The sequence below is a fragment of the Amblyomma mixtum genome, chromosome 3 (genome assembly GCF_055824585.1).
Source record: "Amblyomma mixtum isolate Tamu chromosome 3, ASM5582458v1, whole genome shotgun sequence".
Classification (NCBI taxonomy): Eukaryota; Metazoa; Arthropoda; class Arachnida; order Ixodida; family Ixodidae; genus Amblyomma; species Amblyomma mixtum.
Window position 1 is genome coordinate 83043297 of NC_143014.1, and position 22893 is coordinate 83066189.

General features: G+C 42.3%; 1 protein-coding gene across 1 annotated transcript in view; it reads right to left on the reverse strand.

Moving 5' to 3' along the window:
- Window positions 1–1432: 1432 nt before the first annotated feature.
- Window positions 1433–22893, reverse strand: part of LOC149350815 (uncharacterized) — a 39465-nt gene continuing 18004 nt past the window's right edge. The window contains exons 4-6 of the mRNA XM_089579969.1: window positions 15531–15676; window positions 14925–14995; window positions 1433–2323 (exon numbers count right to left, since the gene is read on the reverse strand). Of these exons, the coding sequence (XP_089436095.1) occupies window positions 2233–2323; window positions 14925–14995; window positions 15531–15676 (308 nt within the window). The 3' untranslated portion in view covers window positions 1433–2232. The remainder of the gene's footprint in view (window positions 2324–14924; window positions 14996–15530; window positions 15677–22893) is intronic.

Sequence of the window (22893 nt, forward strand, 5' to 3'; positions counted from 1 at the left end):
ACACATATTCCTTCTTCAAGAAACACTCCACTAACAGTTCTAATTGTCATGACGGAAGCTTTGTGGTCAGAGAAATAGATGGGTATGTGCTCAACTTGCTGCACCAATGCCTAGTTATCAAAGACGAGGTCTATACAAGTATTTTGCAAGGTTGTTACAGCCGTGGGAGGCATTACGAGCAAGAGGAACGGATGTTTTCCCGCATAAGCGGTAAGCAATCCCTGCTTGTCTTTATATCGACATTAAAGTCCCCCCCCTTGCCACCCTGGCAGGTGGCAGTTAATGATTGATCGCGAGAGTTCGCTCACCGTTGTCAGTGCTAACGCATGCAGCCCACATCTCTCTCTCATCACCCCACGTACCTATAAGCGCGATTCAGGCGTCCACTGATCCAGGGAGCCAGTTATGTGCACTTCCTTTCCTTAAAATGATCGGAGTGTAAAACGTTGTCAACGCCAATGCCAATGAACACAATGAACACAGACGGCCTATGGCTTCAGCACCGCGTTTCTGGCACAACGTTGTCAATGCCAACGCATGTAGCGCACATCTGTCACTACTGCCACGTAGCTTAAAACACGATTGAGGTGTCCACTGTTCCAAGAGGGTAGTTATGTGTCTTCCCTCTGGTTCAGGTGTCCACCGAGATGTGTGAGACAGATAGTGTGCCATTTCCTTTCCTCAACGACCAATTTACCAATTTTACCGTCTGCTTTCCAAGCTCCCGCTCCATTGGTTTCGCAACTTAAAGTGCAACTAAGGTGTCCACTGCTGGTTACAACGAACAACGACACCAGCGACGGCGACACCACGAAACGCAGAAACGAGCGCCAAAGAGCTGCGCTCTAAAAAAAGGCATTCTGATCTTCTGAAAAGTACTGGCAGAAGAAGCGTCTTTGCATACCAACCCCAGCAATGAACTACTCCACCAGCCAAAGCTACTACCAAAGTATTTCTGCTCCAAAGATGGAATATTCTTCAGGTTCCCCTTAATCACTTTTATCAGCTGTCCATTTATGACTCTGGTGGTCTGACTGTGGCAAAAAATCAGTGGTGTCTAGTCATTTAGCAACAAATATCGCTACTAACTTGTAATGCTTAGAATGCATTTTTAAACAACTGCTGATATCTCTAGACATATTTAGAGGTTGGGCTGTTTGAATGAAAAAAATGAGATGCTTAGATAGAGGAATGTAAAATGTTCCATAAAATAAAGAAGCCATAAAAGCACATACCACGTGCTTTCAATGCATATCTAGTGATCTAGTGCTAAATCTTTCGGCAGTATTCAGTAGATATTTGAAAGCACATGAATACTTCAACAGAATTTTTGGCAGTCCTCCACAATAAGCTTTTTGTTTGACTCGTCTAGTTTAAACTATGGTAACTACAGCAGTGATCTGAAAAGTAAACAATAGCCATGCACACTAACAACAGTGTATACTACTTCATTGTAAATGCATACAAAATACACATACAAAAACCACAGTTCCCTTCCACATGCAAATATATAGCAAGCAAAGTCTGTACAATTTTACACATGCACAATGCTGAAAAATGCAGCAGCTAAACTGAGTGCTTGTGCAGGTCTAGTACGCTGGGTAACACACAATATTTTGCTCAGGCACAGCAGTTGGCTCATTCTAACCTGAACTAAACGCAGACAGGTGTTATTTCAGCAGTGCTTTTTCCCACCCTTTACTGCTGTTGATGCAATTTCAAAACATAGTGCCGGCCGACTGTTTAAAAATAAATAAGTGCCTCCATAACAAGCTAGCTGGAGCAAAGCAGGAACCCCTAATCCATTCCGCCCAGCCATACAATCCCTCAACAGTTTGTACTGCAGATGACTGCATGCAGCCAGATGTAGAGAGAGCAAACTAGGATCTGTGTAATACGCAGCACATTGTCAAGTGTCATATATGTCCAAGGCATTACAACATCTACGAAAGCAAAGATAAGGCTCAACATTACAGCATCACAAAAGTGACTGTGTTCAACAAGAAAAACACCTGTCTGATCACATACACACATAGGGTAAAATATACATGTACATATTACTACAGCTAACGTATGACAAAATATACCCGCAAGAAGCTACAAACATTGTTTTCCAACAAGGTTCACGTTTAGTGGGCGGCAGTAGACGCTATGTCAATGTCTCATCACATGAACCAAAAAGTGTTTTTGCTAAACTTTCTACAAAATGATAACAGCACGGCGTGGATGTGATCATGATGGAAAACCGTAGACACTATCTGAATCAGATTCCTCCCTTGCAGTCAGGCTCAACTTTGGCTTTACCGACTCCGAACTGCTTGAGCTGCAAAAGGATGGATAAAAACAACAATGCATATGCAACCTGCCAGTTGCCAACAAGGGGTACCCATCCATTAAGAGCTGCATGGGCATAAGACAAAGGCAGAATAGCTTGAAGACAACACACCTAAATTCCTGTGATACAGCATAAACAATACGCAATGATTTGGTTATTGCCTTTCTCAGAAACTAATCTCTTAATCACACAGCTAAATGAACTGTATGCTAGTGTCCAGCAAGCATGAAACATGACAACCTTCTCACTCCATCAGCATTTGAAAAGACTTCCGAAAGTTCATTTTTCAAGAAATCTATTTGTATACCATGTTTATGCCCAGCAGAGAAATCAGTGCCTCATTAGCATGAAAAGGGATCAGTTTTTAAGGTAAAAGGGTCATTTTAGGCCAGAGAGTGTTCAGAAATGAATCAGGTGATACTGCAACAATAAACATCTAAGGGTGCCATCCAATGAAAGGAAAAAACCTGTCTCTTTTAACCGAAAAATGGCACAAATTTAAACACACATGCCAAAATCAGTGTGTATCCCCCCTTATTTTAAAAACCTGCACCATAATTTCAAGATGGACACTGCTCATTACACACTTCCAGAATGATGCTGGCTACATTTTGTCTGGTTTTTGATTATATGCACTTAATTTACGTGATGAAGTTGAGACAGCGGCTATGAGGCGTGGCACAGTGGAGGGTTCCAGGTAAATTGCAACAATCAGAGTTTTCTCAAGGCGCACCAGAATGACAGTACACATCAGTTATACCATTTTGCCTCCACTGAAATGTGGTCGTCATGGGTATCTTGTGCTGCGTAGCCAAGTGCCACAACCCCAGAGCCACCATGACAAGTCAGTCTAAGAATGCAGAGGTGCAGACTGCCCTAAGAGACACTCCTGCCATTTGCAGCCAGTTTCAACTGCCATCATACACTCGACGAGTGTGAGCATACTGTGCAGTGCCACAGCTGCTGGCATCAAGAAAGCATGTAAAAATTTTTGGATGCTTTTGCCTGATATTCATTAACACCATAAAATTGCCTTGAATTGCATTATTCTCTCAATTGGCAATGATCATGGCCTGTGGTTCGCACTTTTTGACAACTGACATGGCAAAATATGGGCTACAATTGCACTAATGTTTCTAGGCCACAGAAGCTAAGAGCCATTTTTACCAACAATGGATCCTTTCACAACAGGCAGTACAAATAAAATTTTGTGTCTGGAAGTACACTGCCACACTTACTCTCCAAGCCTAAATATAGCAGAGTAAATGAAAAGTATCTTTTGACAACAGGGGTGCCACCAGCTTGTTTAAAATGCCCAAGAGCTATACACGCCAGAAATCAAGAGTCACGAAACCTTATTCTGAATGCGCCCAATTAAATCTAAATGTGCCCAATTAAAGATCTATAAAGGGCCATTCCTAATTGAGCAACAAAAGTGAGTGATTAAATTTAGAGCCTGCATTTGATAAAGCATTAGAAACAGTATCTGCAGGCACTTTGCAACCGCAATTATGTACAGGTGCAGACATAAGATGAAGTATGCTATTCCAGTCTAACTGCAACCCCACTTTTCCTACTGGACATGAAGAAACATTTTTTGTTCTTTAGAGAGCACACTAGTGCCCACTACTAGCCTGCATATACCACAGCTGCCAGTTTCAATTAGTATACACGTGAAAAATGTTAAAAGACAATTGTGTGCTCCCTTTACTTTTGTCCATGCCTGTCCTACAATACATAAACAAACAACAAAACAAAAGGTACTGAAGTGAACTGAATGATGTTCTTTTGCTTTTGAATAAGCTCACCGTGAAAAAACATGTACGAATAATAGCACACCTCACATATTACACAGACTGCCAAAAACTTGATAACGTGAAATTTCCAATTCGATTCGAATGAGTTTAGTAAATGAGTAAGGCTCGCCCCTGTGTTCTCCTTTTTCGATATGTACTGCTTTCTTTCAAAATTGTGTGTGTTGTGTTGGATTTAGTGGTGCATAAGCATCTAAGGCTATCATGCACCAAGCTCAAGGTGCAAGAAAATTGTTTTCCGCTTTTTTGCAAAATTCTACAGAAAACATCAGTGGTGTAAAGGGCCTAAAAAGTTAGTTGCTAATACATCGTAATGCTGGGAAAGAAATTTTACAAATGGCTAGTATTAAAACCTTTAAAGAAAGTCGCGTAATCTCAGCTGGGCAAGGATCCTGAGGCTCCCAGCCAATCAAGCAAAGACCTCAGCATCCTTCTCAGGAATTAGAAAGCGGCTGAAGTGTATAAGAAAGTGAAGAAAAGCTGTGGATCAGAATTTATAGTCTCTCGAGAAAACGCTTCTCTTAAAAAGCTAAAACCACAAGATATGTCAACAATTGCATTTTTGCTTATGACGAGTGTTGGGCGCAAAGGAATGCATTCATTTTAAAATTGAGTGAAGTACTTTTTCCTTATTTTTTCAAGTTTCGCGCATGAAAATAAAATGTGATTAATTGTAAATTCATCTCCACACTATTCACAGACTGGTTTGCCTTGTTCTGCCAGTAGGAAGCTGTGTGTAATGTGTGTGTGTGTCCAATGTGGAGACAACATAAAATTACTTCTATAAAACGTTTTTGATGCCCACAGGTCTTCCATTCACTCAGGACGGGCTTTACAAAATGTAGCTTGTTAACTTCGTTGCCCCATGAAGCCTGCCATTTTCCTCTCAGTTTACTTTTTACAAGTTTCATGAAGTCTTTATAAGGTATGTCTATTTTTGTACATTACGGGCATGTGGGACACATGTATAAGCGCTCTAGTTTCCCGATTCCCACGTGACTAGGGACTCAGCAGAACTTTATTGTACGTCTTTGTGTTTCAGCTTTAACTATTATGTCTCCTATTATGGGTTGAACTGCATTTCTGGAGTTTAGTGCTGTAATTATGCTGAGGGAGTCAGTGTAGATGACACATTTTTGTATATTTTTCATGATTATTTCTTTAACTGAACCCACCATGGTGGCTCAGTGGTTATGGTGCTCGGCTGCTGACCTGAAAGACGTGGGTTCGATCCCGGCTGCGGCGGTTGAATTTCTATGGAGGCGAAATTCACGAGGCCCGTGTACAGTGCGATGTCAGTGCCCACTAAAGAACCCCAGGTGGTCGAAATTTCCGAAGCCCTTCACAACAGCATTCATAGCCTGAGTCGCTTTGGGATGGTACTCCATAAACCATCTTTAACTGCGACAGCAATGGTGTAGCATACTGCTGTGAAAACTGAAGCGCACTCAAGTAGCCTGACTATTTTTTCTTTTTTTACTTGTATTACCGCACTCCCAACGTAGTGTGCAATTTTAGAGCCATCTGTGTAAAAATATGTAATTCTTGCTCTTTTTCTTCACCGCCAAGAACTCCTGCAGGATACATTCTTGCGGAGTTTGCTTTTTGTGGATGTGTGTCAACGTAAGACCGCATACAGAAGGGAAGCTGTATCAAGGTGGCAATGGGTGAGGTCTTGGGGCGATATTGAGCAGTGTATTCAGCATACCTAATTCTTCGCATTTTTCTTCAAAGCAGAGGAAGAGTGGTCTCATTGCTTGGGGTTTGTTGTTAAAGAGATGTTTGGATTGGCATTTTGTAACTATAGGGTAGCAGAGATGTTTTGGTAGTGAATGGGTTTTTAGGACGTATGCGAATGTCAGCATGGTGCTTCTGTCTGCAAGGGAGGGTTCATTGATTTTGACATGGAGACTGTTTATGGGGGATGTTCTGTATACGCCAGTTGAGAGATGTAAACCAAGGTTATGCACGGGGTTAAGACGTTTTAGGTATGATGGTCTCGCAGGCCCATACACCATGCACCCGTAATCTAGGCAGGATCACACTAGAGCACGATAAATGTGAAAAGGCATGTCCTATCAGACCCCCACCATTTTCATGAAAGCACTTTTAGAACATTTAAGGATCGGGAAGCTTTCTTCTTCAGGCTGTTTATGTGTGGAAGGAATGTCAGCTTTTTATCAAAAATAATACCTAGAAATTTGTGTTCTATTATTGGCAATCCAGTTTCCCTTAGGTGGAGGGTGGGATGGTTCTGTACACCTCGTTAGAGAGAAAACATGATGGCCATTGCTTTCTGAGGAAAGAACTGGAATCTGTTTCTGTCTGCCCATGTTGCTAGTTTATTTATTCTCAACTGCACTTGTCTCTCACATGTTGACATGTTGATGTGCAGGCGATCTGGAGATCGTCGACATAACCTGAGCACATAATTGATTATGGGATTATTTAGGCTAATGAAATCATTTTCATGACAAAGAGTGTAGTACTTAAAATACATCCCTGTGGTACTCCATTCTCCTGAACAAAGTTCTTTGAGATGGTTGAACATATAGGTGTACATGAAAGGAGCGGTTGGAGAGGAAGTCTTTGATGCAGTTCAACATCCTTCCTCGGATGCCAAGCTCTCCTAAGTCGTGGAGTATCCTAAACCTCCAAGTTCTGTCGTATGCCTTTTTGAGGTCAAAGATGACGGCAAGACAGTGTTGTCTATGTATGAAAGCCTCTCGGACTGTATTTTTGAGGCGGACTAAATGGTCTGTTGTCAAGCATGCCTTTTTAAACCCACACTGATGAATGTCAAGGAGTTCACGAGATTCAAGCATGAAGGTTAGCTGGATATTCAATACGCTTTCAAAAGACTTGGCGAGGCAGCTGTTAAGAACCATTAGTCGATAACCGCCAGGAGATGTTGGCTGCTTTCCAGGTTTCAGGAATGGCACTGTACTGGCTTTATTCCAAGCTTCCGGAATTTTTCGTAGTGTCCAAATTTTGTTTAAAAATTTCAAAAGTGCTTTTACAGAAGGTTGGGAAAGATGTGTCACCATTTCGTAGTGCATTTTGTCAGGGCTTGGAGCAGTCTGTTTGCCGGCAGATAAAAACTCTTTATTTCTTGGATTGTAATTAATCTATTGAATGGTTCATTTGTCCAGCCACTTGTTGGAAGTCTATTTTTCTCATCTATGCTTTTGTATATTAAAAATGATTGTGTGTAGTGTGCGGAACTGGAAACAATTGAGAAATGTTCACCAAGGATGTCTGCTTGTTCCTCTATACTTGTTTGTGTATCAGGGGCTGTAAGAAAAGATATTGTGAAAGGGGAGAAGCTGCCATTTAATTTATGAACTTGCTCCCACATTTTTTGGATGTAATTGAACTGTTTAGGGATGATGTGTAATTTTTCCAGTAAGTTTTCTCGGCATTGCGATGGATACGCCGTGCATGAACTCTCACCTTTTTAATGTTTATAAGGTCCTCGTGTGTAGAATACCTGCGAAAAATTCCCCAGGCTTTATTTTGCTCCTTCTCGCTTCTCTACATTCTTTGTTATACCACACTTTGTGGTTCTGTCGAACCACTCCTGAGGACTGAGGGATAGCTAGGAGTGCCGCAGAAATGATGCAGGATGTAAACATTTCATTTAGTTCATCAACACTGAGATGATCCGCAAATATTTTTTCTAGATTTGCCTTTTCCCGTAACAGCTCCCAGTCAGCTATGTGAAGCTTCCAATGACTGGGTTTGTTTGGGATGACTGATAGTGATGACGACAAACTGATTACTACAGGCAGGTGATCGCTTCCGTAGGGGTTGCCAAGGACATCCCATTTAAAATCCATAATACAGACGGTAAACTAAAAGACAAGTCTACACAGCTCATTTTTTCTGAGCTTGGAGAACAGTATGTGTTTTTTCCTGTTTGAGCAGGTCAACACTATTTGACAGTACAAAATCTTCTAAAATATGACCCCTAGTATCTGTTTGCGTGCTTTCCCAAAAACCGGAGTGAGCATTAAAATCTCCGACTACCAGATATGGCTCTGCTAGCTGTACTAAAAGTGTTTTTAAGTCGTGAAGTGTAATTGTTAGGAATGGTTTGAGATATATATAACATATTGTGATTGCTTTAATATGAAGGATAATGACTGCAACAGCTACACATTTGGTTTTTAGCTTTATTTTGTACATTGCAACACCACTCTGTACTAAAATAGCAACGCCTCCTGAGAGCCTATTAGCTTGCTCTCGGTCACACCGAAAGACTTTATACTTCTTTAAGATATGCTTCTGTTTGGGACCTAAGTTGGTCTCCTGTAGGCATAAGGTCACAGGGGAAAGTGTGTTTAAAAGCTCTTTTATGTCCCTGTAGTCATTTATTAGTCCTCGGCAGTTTCACCATATAAGGGACGCCATGTTGGACGATTTTTGAGAGTAGTTTAAAAACTTAAGATACCGGTTTTGGGGGTGCCATTACTGGGGTCTTCTCTTTTCTTTTTCGCTTATGGGAGCTATGCCACCGCTGCAGCGGGGGTGAGTACTGCGTTGTGTCCATCGCCTCACTAGAGGCTCTGGAGGCCTGCGGAGAACCCGCAGGTGTTCGGTTTGTGGGCCTCTTCTGACAGGAGAAGCCCTACGGGTGGCCAACTGAGGGGCCTGCGGGCCCTTTTTCAGAGGTGGCAGGGCAGCCTTCGCTGCGTCTGCCGGGGGTGGGGGTGGCTCTGCCTCAGGCTTTGCATGGGCATTGGCCGGAGCCCAGTGTGATGTGCTGCCCCTGTGCACCACATCGGCGAAATTTGTTTTTTCTGTGAAACTGGAATGTTGAGGGGAGTAGTTTTCTTGTTTCTTGATATGTTATGTTTTCCTTTGTCTTTATAGTTATCTCCTTCTCTCTCTTTCAGGTCGGACAAGACCTTGAGCAGGCAGGATGGTCCTCTTCACAGTTCGCGCACAGTGGTGCAGCGTTAGAGTCCAGATTCGTGATCATTTGATGCACATTTGGCATATGTTTTGGTGGCTGCGACATATGCACATTTGGCATATGTTTGGTGGTTCTGGGAGCCATGGCCGAATCTTTGACACTTGAAGCACCGTCTGGCATTTGGGATATATGGTCTTAGTTATTTTAAGATACCCTATTTCTATGGATTTCGGGAGTCAGGACTATGTGCTTTGTTGGTGTTTCCTTGCCATCTTTTTGGATTTTGATACGATGGACATCGGTGACGTTCTGGTCTTTTAGACCCTCCAACATTTCTTCTTCTGAGAGGTTGAGAAAATCGTGTTCGGATATTGCGTCTTTCACTGTGTTTAATGATCGGTGAGTAGTGAGCATCTCCAAAGGAAACTGTGGAGGGGAGTTTTGAATATTGCATTTTGTCACGGATTTGAAGGAGTAGGTCGCCAGTGGCCAGCTTTGTCACCTCGTAGCCAAGGCTCAAGGCATCAGTTAAAGATTTAGAAACAATGAAAGGAGATATTTTTGTAGCTGGTTGGTCTACATCTTCGCTATGTACCACATGGTACCTAGGGAAAAGTTCTTGTGTTTTTTGCAGGAATTCTGCTGTTACATCGGTCTGCACTTTTTTCAGAGGGTGATCGTTTTGCGGGAGGGGGAGCCATGAAATAGATGCGTTTTTCGGCCATGGTGCCAGCCACCCACCAAGGAGCCCAACAAGGGGACGGAGATAGGAACTTAAGAGCAAGTTGTGCCCACGCCAGCTGTACACCCCAACTATAAATATGGCGTAACGCAGGGTAGTTTGCCACACAAGGCTAACCCTCGCCACCAGGAAAAAAGAAAAAACAGAAGTGAGTAGGAGACAGGAGAGTTGTGAGAAAGGAATAGGAAAGTGAAAGACAGAGGGGAGGATAGGAAAAGGCGACTGCCGGTTGGATCAGGGCGGAGGTGACGTCTACAGGAAGCTGGGGCCAAAGTGGTGTGTTGCGTTTGGACCTTAAAGGTCGAAACACTTGGCATCAGCTCAACTACCAGGATCCCCTTTTCCCTGGACACAGCGATTCCCCGCACGGCTAAGCATGGGTGCTCAGGTCTGTAGTGACGCACTGCTCACCATCATCCCCCTCCGGGGATGTCCCTGCATATGCTCAGGAACCCGTGGTGTCACAACTCACCAACATCTGCATGCTGTAGATGCCCCAGCGGGGGTCTTTCAAAATTGTGGCCTGAAGTAATCCACCATTCCACACGTCTTAATCAAAAGTTACAAACATCTGGATGCTATTAGTAGTAGGAGTAGGTCAGTTGCTCTCTGAACATTTCAATAACTTATGTTTCCTGTCCAACAGTACAATACTAGTGGTCTTCCAGTTCCAAGTGGTCCGTCACAGCCCGAGTCACTTTTGGACGTTAAACCCCATAAAAACAAACTTAAGCGAATTAGAAGCAAATAGTAACTTTCTTTGAATAACCTCAAAGTGAATATTTCGAATACTCCTCGCATACAAAAAAAGGTTTAATGGTACAGTAGGCAATTTCAAAATAAAATTTTTTTTTTATCACAGAAGGCCATTAGATGACAAAAAGAAAGAGTGCTTAGAAGCTTTGTCCCACTCGTTGAAGTTGTGTCTACTTTCTGCAAAAATGGCCATCCGAAATTCGGGGAGTCAACCTATATGCGGAGCGGTCATATCTGTGGTGTGTGGGACTTCCAATGGGACTTCCAACTGCTGGTTTAAGATAACTGCGCAGCTGTTCCTTTTAAATGGAGACTCCATGGACACCTGTTCCACATCACTCCACATCAGGCATTGGAAAGAGCACCCATGAGCCTTGTGCTCACTTGATTAGTGAATTTTTGCACTGCAGCGGTGGCCTAGTCGTTTGAGCATCCACCTCGCATGCGGGAGGTGCGGGGTTCAATCCCCAGTGCCGCCGGGTACCCACCGGTGATACAGTGGGTACAAGCCTTCCCCTGCCTGGTGCTCGGCTTCTTTAGCATGAAATGCTTGGGAAGTGGGTCTTTGACCCACCCACCTTGAGTAGAAGAAAAAGCCTTGTGCCATGGCGCTCTTTGGCCACAGTTGCCCTTGTGCCATAAAAATTCACCATCATCATCGATTAGTGGATTTTATGCGGAGAAGAGTGGCTGTGATAGCTACAGTCAGCTCAGACTCATTGCTGTGTGTACTCCAACCAATGCACGCCACCGTGCACCGCAGGTGATGCGGGCAGAGGCACCTCACAGTTACAGATCTGGGAGCCACGCTCGAGCTTGCTCATGTGCGCTGCTGCATGCATGTGCAGACCGGCTCTGGCATAAGCGCAGGTGCACAAGCATGTGGCACATGCAACTAGAAGGTGCCTCTGGAGTTGGAGCTTAGCAGCACGCACAATGCGGTGCCATCTTGGAGGAGGTATTCTGAACCAAAGCTCCACAAAGCAAGCATTCCAGAAACGTTATTCAACTGAGATGAATACTTCTAGATTTTGAATACAAAACAATTAAATCAAATCCAATAGTGAATACTTCACTATTCAACCGAATACCGAATATTTGAAATTATCGAGTATTCATTTGGACAGGTCCAGAAGTAACCTTGAGCCATCACCTTGTGGCAGAATATAGAATACTGCAATTACACAAACAAGCTGGAAAGCCTAGGTTACATCAGCAAAGTGTTCACGAACTCACTTTTCCTCTTTCTTTTCACTGCTAATCATTTTTCTCTGATTTCATGACAATCTGACTTTTGCATCGCTGTGCCCATTCTGTACCTGCCCCAACATGCATGTATGCTAACTGTGAAAGCATCCTTTTAATGTCTGTGCTGGCATTCAAAATGCCAACAGTTTCAAGAGACCAACAACTGACCACAACATGTTCAGGTATTATGGCTGAAATGGAAACAAAACAGCCTGTCTTATATGAATACAACCAGGTGTGATATAACGCTAGCTTATGATATATAATATCACACCATAGCAATGTGATATACTACTCGAGTGATATATCACATCAGCAAAGATTTTCATTCAGCACAAAAATTCCATAAAACTACATTATGTGGTGTTGTCTGGTGAAAATTGCAACTACCAATGTGTCTTGTAGAGCAATCACACATTGGTGTGCAAAGCCTACGTGCTGTTCAATGCACTGTCTTTTTCTTGCGGAAGTTTTTTGTTAAATTTTATTATGTACACTCGAGTGCATCTCCTACTGTAAGGGAAGTTGATGTACAAAAGCAGCTGCCATTGCATCGATGAGTGGAACAATGGAGCAGCAGCAGCCCTCATAACAAGGTTATGATGCCATGCAACAATGCATTCGTATGCATACATGCACAAGAATGCACACAAACACACATGTATAACTTGTAAACAATGCAATGGTCCTATAGTCATGTGCCAAAATTATAATTACACTGTCCCGACAAAATATTACATTATTCTGGCTGGGACTGCAGTTATTTCAAGTTAGCTACTTTGTAAGCCCAGAAACTGTCATCACACTCACTATCCTGTTCCCAAAATATGTCTCAGAGTTTCAGATGCAACCACTGCAAGGTCAGATGCTAGATTCCTAGTTTTCTGATGCACCAAAAAAAAAATTGAAGCCTTTAAACCTTTCCTTACTCTTTCCTTCGCATATAATCTTTAAGTCACAAAGTAATTACACTTTTAATTTTCAACTGATAAACAATACACACACACAAAAAAAATTCCCTATGCGTTCCTTGGTTTTGATGACTGTTGGCCTCTTTCGTTTTGCAGGGGCGAGGTCAAATTGATCAACTTGAAGCGTGGAGTATATATTTCAATTAGGGAGTAGTTTCTCATTAGCATTGACCTAAGCATAGCCGTATGGCTACAAAGGGGCCGCAAATGAACTTCGCTAAGCAGATGGCAGATTTTGAGCTTCGACCCGTCGAAATAGAAGCAGAGCACCAAGTTGGGGAAATGTTTTACCTAATTTAGGGGTTGTAAGGAGAGAAGGGGGTCTTGAAATGGTAATAAAATGTGAAAATTTCAATTTCGCAACAAGAGCATATTCGGGTTATACACACTCTAAACTACCTGCCTACAAAGTCTCAGGGTCTATTTTGACCACAAACTACTAAAAAAATCTATATACTCCTCGCCTCCGAAGCGCGGAAATAGCAATTCTGGATCAAAATGCAGCAGAACTTCACGCCCGTCGCTTCACGTCCGTCACGATAAATGCCATAAGCAGTGTGCTGCCCTGCCTGAAGTTTCGGCATATATGGGTGAACTTGGAAGTACATGACACTGCTCATAACATTTATTTTGTTAGATCAGCAGGCTTCGGACCAAACTTGAAAGGAAACAAAAGCTGAGGCAGCTTTGCTTGCAATTCCGAGTTCCCGTGACAGGAAAACTGCAATGCACTGCCCGGGTGTGAGAGGCCGCATCGGCGAGCAAAACACGGAGAAATGCTACATAATGAGCGCGCTGTCTATGTGGTAATCGGGTACAGGCAAAAAAGCATCCAAAGCGAGCTTCACACCAGCTATCTTCAGGTGTCGCAAACTTACCAACAGCATTGCCTAGCATCCGATGACTAGCACTTTGAGGCACCCGCGGCAGTCAGACACGCTTTCTGTCATTCGTGTTAAGACTGTGGCCTCTTGTATGTGTAGTGCCAAGGTGTAGTGTGTAAGGTGTAGTGCCTAAGGTGTGGTGCCTAAGGTGTAGTGCCAATTTTCTGCTGATTATACCATGATTACCATCATAGAGATTTTTATTTTTAACAAATTTTTTTGTCACTGAACTGATTTGTGGAGACCTGATTTTTGAGCCATTTTTTTTACATGACATATTGTGCATGATACAGGCAGCATTAATCATTGGTCATGTTGTTTGTTTATTGGGGTTTAACGTCCCAAAGCAACTCAGGCTATGAGGGACGCCATAGTGGAGGGCTTCGGAAATTTCGATCACCTGGGGTTCTTTAATGTGCACTGACATCGCACAGTACATAGGCCTCAAGAATTTCGCCTCCATCGAAATTCAGCCGCTGCGGCCGGGATCGAACCCGCGTCTATCGGGCCAGCAGCTGAGCGCCGTAACCACTGAGCCACCGCGGCGGGGTGCAACATTAATCATGTATTTTCTTTCAAGCACATAAAACCTGGAAACCCGACAAGGTTTGTTTTTTGTTTATGGGGTTTAACGTCACAAAGCGACTCAAGCTATGAGGGGTGCCATGTGGAGGGCTCCGGATAATTTCGACCCCCTGCACTGACATCACACAGAACATAGGCCTCTGAGTGATTCGATTGAGTGACTGGGCGATTGAGTGATTCTGCTACTCAAAGCTGATTTGCTGTGTGCACCAGAGAATGTGCACACGATCCTATTTTGAAACATTCACAACTTGATAGTTTAAGTATTCAAAATTTACACAGTAATTCAAATTTTTCAAATAACTTGATCACTTTCTATGCTCAAAACTATCTTGGAACCATTGACCACCAAATGCGAGAAGTTCCAAACTTTCAACTAATATTTTCCTGGTCTACGCATTACAAGGTTAATTAACAAAACAATTTAATGCAGTATGAAGTCATGTGCTTGCTACGATGATGAAACAGGAGTAATAGCTGGTATTTTTGCTGGCTGCCACCACAGTAACTGCAGCACCCTTTTCGACTTGCTGATGACAATCATGGTATCAGCAAACGTTGAAAATGTGCCGATGCCATTGGTGCCTGAGAACACCTTTTGTGAGCAATTGTTTGGCACCTCCCATTACTTGAACAACGATTTTTGTAAGAGCAGTAAACAGCAGTATTACCTGGAAAAGTCTATTACTTTCTTTGACTTCTTCTTCTTTATTGTTCCTTTTGGTGGTCCCATTGGGGCTGCCTGCAAGCAACACATCGATGCATGAGCTTGGAAATCAAAACAGCCTGATCAGCCAACAATTTATGCGATTAAGTCAGCAATACAAGAACAAGCAGTTGTTAAGAGTTCATGGCGAAAGCCATTGACAGTTCACCTTCTTGCCATAAAGTCTGCATTTTAGATGGTGGTAACGTGCACAAAAGCAATTGCAGGTAAGCTACTGCCTTTTCATTTTACTATACTGTTTTATTACACAAAAACAACAGTAAGTTACTTGCAAAAAAATATTTAGTCAACAGCTTAAGATGCTTCATAAGAAAGCAGCCTGAACTGTCTACTACCGGTATAATACATAAAAAAAAAACCTTAGATTTGAACATTACCATTTTCTTTGTACTGCCATCTGCAGCATCACAAGCACATGCTTCAAGCATGAATGTCTACTCTCAACAGCAATCCCACTCATGGATTTAATTCTTGACTGCAAGCACACACACTCCAGTTTCAGGCAAGCAATCCAAGGATGCTTAATTATCCTTAGGCATGTAATGCTTACCCCATCAGCAACACTGTCAGCTGAACCCCAGGGTTTCAGCTTCTGGACTCCAAAAGGACTTGTAAGAGCTGCTGCAGTGCGCTTTACTCTGCTGTTAAAGGACCCCATCCGCATAAAGCCCAGGTCTTTGTCAAGACTCCGGGCAGCTGCGAAAAAAAAAAAGCCAAAGATTTTCTCCTTTTTCATAAACAAAACAAAAAATCCAGCAACAGCACCTAAACCAGTCTTTTTTGCTGAAGCGTATGCAGAGCTCACGCAAAAAATAAGGCAATGTTAAAAAGAATTTGATTCTTGTATCCCAGAGCAGCAGCTGAGCTATGAGACATGCCGTAATGGAGGTCTCCGGATTAATTTCAGCCTCCCAGGGCTCTTCAAAGCTCAGAACAAATCTCAACACAGGCATTTCCGTGTCCCCACTCCATCAGAATGCAGCCAGCCATGAACTCGTGCTCAGCAGCTGAATGCCATCGCCACTGAGCCAACCCGTCAAGCAGGGAAACAACATTCCCAGGGCCTTATAGCAAACAAAGCAAGCTCTGCACAAAGCAGCACACACAAAGAATGCACTGCTGCACTGGCACAAAAAAGAAAAGCAATGAAAACATACTGGTTCATTAAAAGCAGCGAAGCATTCCCCAAGTAAAGACTAATGTAATGCACTTTAAGCTTGGCTGACTTGGTGTAGAAAGACACAGCTCCAGAGATCACACACCACCAGCTCTGAATGGTCTTTCATGCGTATGCCTAGGTATGCGACTGCAGTACAACCATCAAAGCAACTGCAGAAGATTGGCAACATACCGCTGAAGCCAAACAAGACTTGCCAAAAAAAAAAAAAAAAAGCAGAACAAAAAGCTTATAGAAAGGCACTGCATAAATATTTCTTACTTTCGAAAAACAGATATCAAATTTGTAGAAAGCCCCAGATTGCTGGGCCTTGTGTTGCGCTGATGACATCTCGCAGTCGCTAATGTTTTGGAATGCTAAAACAGCAAAAACAAACAGCTTCAGCTGTATTAATAACCATGAAGTAATTGAATAAAGAATGAGAATCTGTTAAAATAAAGGCTTAAGAATATGTGGCTCGAAATTAGCGTTCCAAACAGCACGGCAAGGAAGGTAATTTAGCTATGTGTACACAGGACTTTTTCTGCACCCAAGAATTACTTGTTACCTAATAAAGTGCCCGTCCCAAGCACATTTACTGAACAGCAACAACACAGTGTGGCCCAGAACTATTAGCAAGTACAAACTGAAGAGTGATCTGATAGCTTCTGCTGTTATCACCTAACTTCAGAGAAAAAATTAGTAGTAAGTACTGACAAATTAATGTTACCTGTAATTTTGATAACAATAATAAAAATGTTTGTCAAACAGAAAAGACTGCTCCAAAGACTCAAGCTCTGTAGTTATTGCATGGCCAGAGCTGCATTGCCTCTGGTGTCTGCAAACAACCAGCCAACAGCAGAATTTATACACTAATGGGGAATGCGACATGAGAGCATTACACTGAGTTTAAATAGATCTTCATAACTTTGCGCTTCACGAGAACAAAATCACTGCAAAAGTATTAGAAGAAATAGACAGTTTCCCGAAAAAGTATTATGGTGCAATACACGTTAGTAATTAAACAATAACTTTGCTTATGATAACATAATGTTTGCTACAGTCAAGGTACAGAAAAAGAAATGAAGGGGGTGTAACTACACTCTCTTGAGTTAAAGTTGTCACCATCTCTCCCAGCTCCAGCTGCGAACTCTGTTCAAACATATGCAACAGCATTTTAGAATACTGTAGAGAACAAGAACATCTGTTGACCACAGAGTACAACAGCCAAAAACCCGAAGGTTTAGTGAGTGTCATGGGTGCAATACAAAGGAATTTGGGTACACAGATGCTGCCACCATCAAAAGCATGCAAAAGAAAAAAAGGAAGACGCCTGTGTGAACACAAAAAACTCGAAAGAAAAATAAGTGCTGCAAAACAACCAGCAATGACAAGGTCCAGTCAGGTGCACTGTAATGCAGGAGGCAGAAGTTGTTAAAAAACAGACAAAGCACCAGAGGCAAAAGAGGACACATTCCACAGTGCTCAAGCTGAGGGCAGTCCTTACCTCAAGGTGGTGATGCCCAAGTGCCAATGTGGCAGCTTCCATAAAATTTGTCACAGAATGGGCCTGGATAAGGCTTGTCTCCATAGTGACAATATACACCTGCTCATGACTGTAGCACCATGTCACAAAGTTTGCGACACTCAAAGTGAAAACATCATCATAAAAATGGAATGCATGTTTTTATTTTCAAACTTGACATGACTGTGGCATTCTCATTGTAGTCAAAATGTAAAAGAGTTAGGAGAGCAACAACCAGTCTCACATAATGCAAAAAAAAAAAAAGCACCCAGGTACTGCAGCACAGATATTGCATAATATGCTGCTTTTAAAGAATTGCCTGCGCAGTCCAGTATTTAGGCAAAAAGATAAAAGAAAGGTCTAATGAAGGAATGTGTTCCATACCCTTGGGACCAGCCTTCATGTACAAATATTCATACCTGAATGAGATCACTGAACACAAAAAAAAGTACAGTACAAAGAGCATGGTAACAAGGAACAAGTACAACACACACACTGCTTAGAAGTTGGTGGCTTGTCAAGCTCACATTTATAAACGCCAACAAAGACAAGAATCTTGTAATGCCCAGACACTGCAAAAGTCCCCTTCATTAAAAATGTTAAAAAGTTGGCATTAATAAGAAAAATATTTTGCTAATTTTGGCAATTTTTAAATATGAAAAAACCATAAAATTGGTTGCAAATGGATTTGCATGAAATAAATCAACAGCAAAACTCAATACTGCTCCATCAGTGCAGTGTTATGACCATGGAAATTTTGCCTGTTTTGGCATCAGGGTTAGCTAAAGCAGTAGAAAAGGCATTCATGCAGAAAGGGACCACCAAGCAGCGGCAGAATTCCTTTGTTGATACTCTGACCTTGCTTTGACAAATATGTAGGAGAAGACTGTTTCTTCAAGCATGTTAGCAATTCATGTAGTTCGGTGAGCAAAAATGAAAATCATTAACATATTTACATCCTGTGTCACAGGTGATACAAAGGCATACGGACTAAGAAAGCCCTACAACATGGACTGCCATCGTGGACTGCCATCACAAGTGACAAGTTCTTTATTAGTTGTGGCACTGATAAAGATAAGATGTTATATATATATATATATATATATATATATATATATATATATATATATATATATATATATATATATATATATATAGCACAAAAAGATAAACATACTTGGTTGCTAGAGGTAAAATGCAAAATTGAGAAACGCTTCATTTAAGTAAACATTTATTGGGAGTCGACGTTTCAGACAGAGCCTGTCTTTTTTCAAGACTCCACAGTTTCAAAAACATTCGTGTCACCCTTCAGTCTTGAAAAAGGAAAGGCTCTGTCCGAAACGTCGACTCCCAATAAATGTTTACCTAAATGAAGCGTTTCTCAATTTCGCATATCATATATATATATATATATACAGGGTGTCCCAGCTAAATGTAACCAAGCTTTTAAAAAACACGGGGTGTCCTAGCCGTGTGAAACCAAATGAGGGTTGTTTAGAGTCGCGTGACCTAGTCTGCAGTATTTTTTTTGTTCTTCAAGGTTGACTAATTAGTCAAGCTTAATTAACTAACTTTTTAATTATTGACTTGAGGAACAAAGTGTCAATCGAAAAGTTGTAGATCGCGTTGAGAAACAGCTTACTGAGACATTTGCAGCAAAGTAATACTTACGTATAGTAGTTTTTTTACCGGCCTTTAACCATAACCCGCACAATAAGAAAAAGCTTCCACATGACAACTGTGCCACTTCAACGTCCCAAGACGCGCCTTAAAGAATAAAATCCATTTTTTCTGAAGTCCTCTCCCCGATGAGACTTTGGGTGCACATCGGGGCAGAGAAGTGAGCGAGCAGCTGGTCACGTGACAACTTTCTTCTAAGGCCAATGAATGATGCTACGTAAATCGTAACTTGACGGAAATAGCACTACTAGCGGTTTTTTGAGGTGATCTAAAACTTTTGCATTGACACTTTCTTCGTGAAGTGAATAATTAAAAAGTTAGCCAATTAAACTTAACTAATTAATTAACTTTGAAGAGCGAAAAATATACTCAAGACTAGGCCACGCGACTATGAACAACTCTGAGTTGGTTTTACTGGACTAGGACACTTCGCATTTTTTAAAAGTTTGGTTACATTTAGCTGGGACACCCTGTATATAGGTACAGTATTACGACAAACGCGACTGTTCTTTTAACGTTTATTTTGCCAACAGTTTCGGGAATGGTATTCCCTTCGTCCTGTCCTGGCGAAGGGAATACCATTCCCGAAACTGTTGGCAAAATAAACGTTAAAAGAACAGTCGCGTTTGTCGTAATACTGTACCTAAACTAGTAAACTGGGCCATTGGAACCCCTACTCTATACTATATATATATATCCCACCAGTGGCATGTGGTTGTTTTTTCTTCTGCTTTTCTAATCAATTAGCTTTAAGCGATAACATATTCAGTAATATTCTAAATTGATCAACACCACAAAAAAAAAAAAATCCCCTGTGCCCCTTGGTTTCTGTGGCTGTTGGCTTCTGTTATAAACAGGGTGTCCCAGCTAAATGTAACCAAGCTTTAAAAAAAAGACGAAGCGCCCTAGCCCAGTGAGACCAACTGAGGGTTGTTGCCAGTCGTGTGTCCTAGTCTGCAGTATTTTTCTATTATGCAAACGTGATTAATTAGCAGACTAATCAGCTAACTTTTTAATTATTGCCTTCAGGAAGACAGTGTCAATGCAGGAGTTGTAGACCCCATAAAAAAATAACCGTTTGCCGTGTTTGCAGCCAAGTACCACTAATACAGCTTCTTTTATTTGACTTAAAAGAAAGCCCGCGAAATACAAAAATAACCACGTGATAGGGAAGCAGTTTCAGCGCTCCCAGACGACCGACCGGCCAAGCAATGACATTCGCTTATCTTTGCAACGCTGTCCTGCACGGGGTTCGACGTTTTGCGATGGTTGCGAGATATACGACAGCAACTCTCGCATCGGCGCTAGGGCGACCGTTTCTTCAGCGCGTGACGGCTCAAGTTCGCGGCAAGGCACGGCCACATGCCTATCACTGGAGGCGAGGTTTCGCGTGAAAGAGCGCTCCATGCGAGCCGCGCTTCATTTCCATGAAAAGCAGTGCCCGCTCTTTTTCCGTGACGCATAAGCAGTTCCTGGCGCATATCTCGCCACCACCTCAAAACGCCGAACCCCGTTTGGGACAGCGTTGCAAACATAAGCGGATGTCGTTGCTTGATCGGTCATTTGGGAGCGTGAAACTGCTTCCCTATCATGTGGTTCTTTTTGTATTTCGCGGGCTTTCTTTTATGTCAAATAAAAGCATCTGTATCAGTGGTACTTAGCTGCAAACACGGCAAACGGTTATTTTTTTATGGGATCTACAACTCCTGCATTGACACTTTCTTCCTGAAGGCAATAATTAAAAAGTTAGCTAACTAGTCTCTGCTAATTAATCACGTTTGCATAATAAAACAAATACTGCAGACTAGGACATGCGACTGTCAACAACCCTCAGTTGGTCTCACTGGGCTAGGGAACATCCTCTTTTTTACAAGCTTGGTTACCTTTAGCTGGGACACCCTGTGTGTATATATATATATATATATATATATATATATATATATATATATTGAGGAATTTCACCAACATATATGGACTTTCAAGGCAGCCTTGTCATGACAAAAATACCCCGAGGAAATAGTCGACGCGAATGAACACACCTGCAACCTAGACCACCACACATCCACCTTGGGAGAGAAAACTGTGAAAGACGACAACAAAAACAAACCTAATCTTTACCTACTCCTCAATGGCTTCCAGGGTAAACAATATACTAATTCGTCATTTTACAATCAGACACAGTAATTGGTTGTCACTAATATTAAAGTAGCCACCCAAGAGGTGTACCACGGGAACAAGAACTCGTGAGACTTCCTTGTCAACACTAAAACAAACAAGAACGCAAGCCCGGGGGGTGTCATCCAGCCAAAAATCCCGTTGCAAAGCCTGTTCACATCTTTCAGGCACCAAACTGGCAAAATCCAAGTTCATCAGTTTTGTGTTTCATATAATTGAAGACCTTGATTATGAATCAAGCAACGTTATTTACAAAATTTATTGTAAGGTTTGAGGACAAGAGCATATTGGTCACACCAAGACATCATTTAGCTTCCACTTTAACAACTACAAAGCCCATGTGTCATTCTTACCCAATTTGCCCCTTTCCAAACACCTGCGTCTATCACTCCACAGTTTCAAAAACATTCGTGTCACCTTTCTTCAGTCTTGGTTCCCTAACATCTATTATGGGTAACAAAGGGAATCTTACTTCATTCACAAGGTTGGCACGTTCACCCATGGCATGAACACTATCTTCCATGAGACTTTCCTGCTTAAAGAAACCAATGTAGGAAATTTCAGCCGTCACAGGCTTTGGAAAGCATTATAAATTAGAGCAAGTCGGAGGCAGCCCTTAACAACTTCAGCCACACCCTGAAATTACTGGGAATCCAGCTGTTTCTTTCCTCAGCAACTTCCTTTGCACAAACTCCAGCCAGCATCCATGTTCTATCCCAACAAGGGTGCCTGCAATTCTTCTATCGTCTTGATGATAGAAGTGCGTGTCAGTTGTTGCTGGAACGCGTTTCTTCAAGTGTCTCCTGATACCTGATATGGGCCGCCAGTTCGGACCCGGCAACACCTTGAGGAGTGGGGGGCGGCCTTTGGGTGCCCCGAGAGCCGCACTTAACACTCCTTTCCTTTTTTTATTGTTCGCCACATTCTGCCTTCTCTCTGTACTTTTACAATTTCCATGTCCCCTGTTTCTATGCTGGTCTTATTCAGCCATGACAGCTGTGAAAGTTGTTGTGTGGTCTGCTATACAGTCTCTTGCCCTCACTCTGAAGTTTGCTGCGAGGGCACAGATTATACTTTTTCGCTCGTTCTGTGTATGTTAGAGAGTTATAGCATAGTATGATCCGCTACCATGATCTGCTTCCATGAGGTGCCAGATGGTGCCAGGTGTCAGCAAGCTGCGCGTATGCCCGCCGTGTCGGGACCAATCACTGCGTGCGCACTGGGAGCACGCGGAAGCGGATCTTGGTAGTGGATCGCAGGTGCTGTAACTTTATGTTGACGGAACCGAATCATTGTAAACCTACCCTGGCGAAGCGAATAGCATTCCCAGAACTGTTGGCGAAATAAACCTTAAAAATGTACAGTAGCATTTGTTGT